We start from the raw sequence: 6,325 nt of genomic DNA, 5'->3' as shown, positions 1-6,325 counted from the left end.
AAAATCCTCTTGTCGGCTGATTCAGTTCACTGCCACCACTCCTGCACATTTGCAGGATTTCCCTTTTTCTTACCTCATTTGCACATTTTTGACACTGACGTGATCATTTGAACAAATTCACATCTCAACCCCTACATCTACCTGTACACCAAATACTGAGACGGTAGCTTTGGCGGTATGGGAGCCTTTGTGTGTGACGGACATACATCCGCACATACATACCCACAAATATACAGACGCCACCGACTCATCATATAAGCTCTTTTTGGTATTTATATATAAAACCAAATATGAGCTAAAAACCGCCCTGTTGAACATCCAATTAACAGTCGCCCAGCCGGATTATAAGCTTCTTGTGCATGCCCCGTTTCAACAGTTGCTGCCACTGAGGGCGCTAATAGCCTGTGTACATGCAGAGCTCAAATTTTGGTATATTTAAATCTCTTTCAGAGACTTACAATTTGCATGATCCTATTTGATCTCGTTTGGATCTGTAGTAAATTATCTCTCAACTAAATATCATGGGTTCAAATCTGAATTGATGCAGTGACTGGGATGAGGATGGGAATGAACGTGATTTTACCGGGTACATCACAACAATGTAAAATGTGTCCTGCATCAGTGGCTGAATCATCCCCTCAGATGTGTGCAATGCCTCTATTATTGAGTGAGATATCAACAACATCACATCGATGACACAAAAAAGGTAAGGAAGTTGGGTAAATGAGAGATGGGATGGGTCTCTTGTGTACTTCACAACCATATACAACATATAACACTCGCTGCCTTGGGCAATGGCAGCATAGGTGGAAAAGGATTCACAGTTCAAATCGGCTTTAGAAATATTGTAAGTATATTGCTTGTTGGACAATATGTTTTTCAGTATTATTTTGGGAGTAGAACAGGAAACGTTACTTTGCAGAAGAACTAAAATACTGGGAAATGTATCGAGACTTTTAGCCAAATGAAGCTTAAGGAAATCTTGAGTGATTAATTGACTGCATAATTGTGTAAAGTGCATTAGATGGCATATAATCAAATCACCCATTTCCTCGGACAAGAAGATAGTGAAATGTGATTGCTACCATGACTGTGTGAATAATAATGGATGCACAGCCATCAGACTGTGTTGCAGAAATACTGTACCTGGGCAAAAAAAATTTGCCATCCTGGCTGTTGTACAAAAAATCACTGTACCCTCAGAGACTTTGTTTTTGAGCTGATAAAAGTGATAGGAAAATCCTAAATTACTGTAATGTTAGTTCACAGCGGTAATTATGACATGCACCATAATAATGCTTCAAAGTTTAGATCATCCTAAGACTTGATCAAAATTTAACAAGTTTGGTACAGGTGTGTACTGCTAGACTAAAGCGCTGAGCATTTCTGAACAGTTAAACATGCAATATCTGTGGTTCAAACTGAAACTGTGAAACATCTTCAGAAACAAACGTTTGTCTTTTTTGGCTTTCTCCTGGAAGACTGCCAAATATTAGTTGGCTCACCCCATAAGAAGGTTTTGTAAGAAGATGAAAGGGGCCGTGGATGATTAAAACGCACACACAGTCAACGCAACTTCTGTGTTTGGGGGAGGGGCAGGGGGTTGGCAGTATTTCGATTACCGTGTGCAAAAATTGCACTACATGTTTTCATATCGCGCAATCTCCCTAGACATTTTTATGTATCGCACAATATCACACTATATTGTTTTGCGTGTACCAGGCCAGCGTGGCACCGGCGCTGCACCAGCATTCTTTTGACATACATGTGGTTAAGTGCACTGATAAAATAATGTGACAATCATTTTGGATACAGAGTTTGATTTCATTCTATTGGTTGTGCCATTGTTGAGTTGGCGCTGAACAAAGATTTATTTTACAGGGGTTAGCATATGAGTGATTTCATAGCGACATAATTATAAATTGTTGGTATATTGATACAGAATGAGGCTTGGTTGGATTTTCGCGCTTCCAAACCAGGGGAGGAGGGTTGAGTCCAAACACAATTAGTTGCGTTAACCTTGCGCAGGTTTTATTATCCACAGCCCATAACAGTATTTATTACCATATGGTCCAGCGAGCAATACATTGATTTAATGACTATTATGTATGAAAACATTTTGAATGGCGTTATTTATCATAAGTCATATATTAATGCATTGCTTGATGGACCCTGCAATATCACTGTACTAGCGTCTGCACATGTAATACTTGTAATGAAATAAAGAGTTCAGACAATTTATACAAGGGTATCATTTGTTTTTATTTACCAGTAAAACCCTGTATTTATTTTCAATATTCTCACATTTCATGAGCTGTTACAAATTTTGGCAAAAATATCTCGATTTTTTCGGCAGTAAAACTGTTTCTGGCAAGCCTAAGTATTTTCAGTCCCTCTGGAGTAGAGTTGGAGAGGGATGGGGCCTATCTTATTTTATAAAGTTCCCTTCAATGAAACTCTGCACATTCAGCCAAGTCTCCAGGCTTTGTATTTTAAGTTAGAAAAGATCATGACAAATGAAAGAGGGGTCATTTTGATAATGTTGTTAATTTTATAACAGTTTCTCTATTGGGTAAAATTTCTTTTCATCAATTTCATAATTTTGTGGTTCCATATTGTGAAAAGACATGAACTTGCCATGTGTAATGTTACCATGATCAATTTAATCAATTAAAGTCTTGGCATGCTGAAAGGCTGAATGGTCTTCACACGCATGTAGCCACTTTTTCACATTATTGGACGCTGCACTAGCTTGATCAGCCTGGTAGACGGCGGACCACGTCACCACGTCAGCCAACGACAGCGAAGACCCGACCAACCATTTGTTTTTACCCAGATGAGAGTTGAGGGCTCTCATTGCTGCAGCTTTCTCCTTGGATGAACCTCTACAAAGTGAATGGGATGCCAGGTCTAGCCACATGTCAATGTGAGATGCTAGCTCGGCGTTGCATTCGTAGGATGGGTCTAGTAGACGGGCAAAATAACGAGCAATATTGGCTTCCCCTTGAATCGGCGTCTGAGATATCGGTGATACATTCATCTCCGGTCCATGAGACACTGCAGTTAAAATATTTTGGATTAAAACAAAAGCTGACAGATGAAAGTATGAGAACAGGCTTTATGCTTTGCAGTTCAGCAAAAAAGTGGAAACTAATAATAACTATGTTTTTAGATGTTTAGGTATTGATATTTATTACTTTACATATTCTGAATTGTTTACAGAAAACCACCATCAAATAGACAGTAGACAGATGAAGTTTGATATGGGTCTTTTAGCTCAGAGTTCTGCTGAACACTGGAAGCTAATCATATCTATTTGTATTAGATATTGATATTAATAACCTTACATTCCTTGCATTGTTTACAGAGGACAACCATTGAATAGAAGTTACATAGGAAATGTTGGCAACAATATGATATAGTTGTTGTGCTGTCCATTTGAATGTTATGCTACTTACCACAGTTATTGCCAAGATTTGACCTCACTACTACATTACCACAGAATATATTAAGATAATTTTCAACTTGAAAATGAAAGACATAAACTTTGCTCAAACGCTCCTCAAGCAAACATTAACGCATTCTCTTTCAATAGACGGTCACCATGCAATTTTTGATATTAGAGAAACAAATTACTCAGTGTTTACTAATATTTAAAATTCAAAATGGCTGCCATCCCTGTGTTATCTTTGCAGGAAATATTTTCCCAATTTTCACAAAACTACTAAAAACTTTATTTACTCCATAAACTTCAAAATGAGCCCCTACAGCTGGTAGGCCAAAAGGATATTGTAAAAGTGTTAGTCTGAATATCTGTCCCCGAGGTGCATTCTACCTTGAAACATTATTTTCTGGCGTATTTTAAAGTAAATGTTTGCTCTTCATCATAAGGAATAACATGCATACAAACACACGTAACTCAACTTGTCAAAATAAAAGTACACATTTGTGATAGAAAACATTAACATATTGCAATAGCACACAGCAAGTCTGAAGAGGACGCGCACATATACACAAACATAATTACATATACATATACTCATACATGCCCCAGCCTATTATCTTGTGCATGAACAAATTTGCTTGGAAAAATACTTACCATTTTTCCAAATGAGGGTAAAAGCTAGTTGCGCATTGCCTCTGTCTGTTGGTGAGCCATCTAGTAAGCATTTCTTTAGCTTGTTGCTAACATTGTCGACTGATGAATGCACATGCACTGATGTACAGGTACGCGCTCTGGGGATCAGTAACTGATGCAGTACAAATAAACTGAGCGGCGGTTTCTCAGGATCGGCATTAATTACAACATCATGAAGGCCATCTCCCTGTTAAGCAACAGAAAATAAAAGTGAGCAGTTCCTTGATGTGGCAGTCGATATATTGTCTCATTTTTCTGGGGTTTATGATGTGGTATATATTTGGCAACAGCATTACAATGACATCTTCATCTAGCCATGGTGTTTGATTGCTGAGGCAATCACTTTCGACGAGAAATTGCATGTTGCAACTGTCAAGTTTACCATTGATTCACACACAAGATGTCTAGACAGGTCTTTGTTATTAGCTTTCCTATGGACAACTACATGTTCCTTTTCATCAATTATAGGACGCTGGTGATGAGAGATGGTGTTTCCTGGAACATATCATTCTGTAATAAAGGGTAGGTCAGTTGGGAACTCTTCTGGCTTGGTGTCATCTCTCCAAAAAATAAAACACACACACAAAATTGGCAAAAACTTTTTTGAAAGTGAAAAGTTTAGAGTCAGTTGGTTTCAAACACAAGATTCACTGAGGCACAGGAAACATAAATTTCTTCATAATGTAACAATTTTTAAATGTTACACTGAATGTACAGATTCCAAAATACTGGATGATTATCACACTAAAATCAAAGTGCAAACACTCTGTAATAAACAAATTTTATACTGGGAAATTACAACTACAATGATGGACAAAACCTCAAAAAGAAATACATAACATACCAATGTTATTGTACTTCCAGATGGTGCCTGTGAAACAGAAGACGCTCTCTCTTGAGATTTTTGTGATAGCGATTCCACTTCAGACTTCAGTCTCTCTAATTTCTGCAGTATGCGTTCTTGTCTCCTTTCAAGAGCCATAAGTGGGTCATCCTAAATAGATCGGGAAGCGGTTTCAAAAAGGTGGTAATTGGTGACATGGATTTAATTACTTAGTTCAAACGACTAAATCGACAATGAAATAAGTAGTATATATATATATATATATATATATATATATATATATATATATATATATATATATATATATATATATATATATATATATCAAGTATACTGACTGTCCTTGTCGGAAATTATAATGTTCAATGGCAAACACAGAGCCTTATAACACAAACTACTTCAAATAAAAAGTAGTAATATGATTCATGCATCTTGCAATCACCAGACATATATCTAGCCCCTCTCTTTTCAACCATATAGTGTTGCAATTCGATAAATAATATTTGTTTTGGTGGTAACTGGCTGAAACCAGCTCGGAGCATTTAATTAACAGCCGGTAACTGTCACCATTTTTATGTAGATTTTATGTCCTGCGTGGCTTAATATTTTGATGACATAGAGGGCCAAGGGGAGGGAATTTAATTTTAAGTGTTTTTAGGGTACATGACGGGCGTCTAAAACGAAATAAGATTTCAATCGTGGTTCCTCCATGCCACCCCTAACCCCGGTATGAATGCGAATGCAGCCATAGAGAACTGCCACCCGGTACCCTGCACAGCGCAAAGGTTTGCCTTGTGAGTACAACGGTTCTATATTGAGGTCTTGGCTTCCGATCAGCATGGACGTACATGACGTACGTAGTGATATACCGGTGCCCATGTCACACGCATTGTGCGAACATGGAGGTACAGTAGTAGGACGGTATCATGAATAAAAGGAAACATTTACGGAAAGCCAGTCATCATCCGGCTGACATTCAAGGCTCTCTCACTGATTCCGTTTCAAGGACAGAATGTAAAGTATTTTGTCTTCGTCCATATGTGCGTCTGCAGATGAGCCTGCAAATCATGCATGCTGTAGAGTATGACGGCCAACCGAGTCTTACCTGATCAACTGAGCCGGTATCTGGTGGGGTTAATCCAGTGCTACGATTATCTCGATGGAGGTTTGACATTTCGTATATGCATTTTGGGATTTGGAGTTCAATATTCTTATCATACACCGGCTTCAACGGATACATCCCGATGTTATTCATCTTGAAAATACCAGATGCAGCTGCGATTGTGGGTTCTCAGCTACACGCACTCGTACTCGTAGTCGGTCCGCGGAAGGGACAGAAGTTT

At 38.3% G+C, this 6,325-nt stretch overlaps 1 protein-coding gene across 1 annotated transcript; it reads right to left on the bottom strand.

The window, feature by feature from the left end:
- Window positions 1-2,255: 2,255 nt before the first annotated feature.
- Window positions 2,256-6,271, bottom strand: LOC139151173 (aminoacyl tRNA synthase complex-interacting multifunctional protein 2-like). The gene is made up of 4 exons (XM_070723767.1): window positions 6,088-6,271; window positions 4,983-5,132; window positions 4,100-4,325; window positions 2,256-3,057 (listed from the first exon to the last, which is right to left on the bottom strand). Exons 1-4 carry the CDS (start codon window positions 6,235-6,237, stop codon window positions 2,663-2,665), a joined length of 921 nt encoding a protein of 306 aa, XP_070579868.1. The 5' UTR covers window positions 6,238-6,271; the 3' UTR covers window positions 2,256-2,662.
- Between the last annotated feature and the right edge of the window lie 54 nt (window positions 6,272-6,325).

The sequence above is a fragment of the Ptychodera flava genome, chromosome 15 (genome assembly GCF_041260155.1).
Source record: "Ptychodera flava strain L36383 chromosome 15, AS_Pfla_20210202, whole genome shotgun sequence".
Lineage (NCBI taxonomy): Eukaryota > Metazoa > Hemichordata > Enteropneusta > Ptychoderidae > Ptychodera > Ptychodera flava.
Note: the sequence above shows the minus strand (reverse complement) of the source record. Positions and strands in the feature narration are given on the sequence as shown.

Bases quoted from the DNA above. Each gene is read 5' to 3' on its own strand.
- LOC139151173 (XM_070723767.1), bottom strand. From the start codon at position 6,237: ATGAATAACATCGGGATGTATCCGTTGAAGCCGGTGTATGATAAGAAT. The intron at 5,133-6,087 runs GTAAGACTCGGT...CGATCTATTTAG, and splicing joins ATACCGGCTCAGTTGATCAG to GATGACCCACTTATGGCTCT. The intron at 4,326-4,982 runs GTATGTTATGTA...GTTGCTTAACAG, and splicing joins CTGGAAGTACAATAACATTG to GGAGATGGCCTTCATGATGT.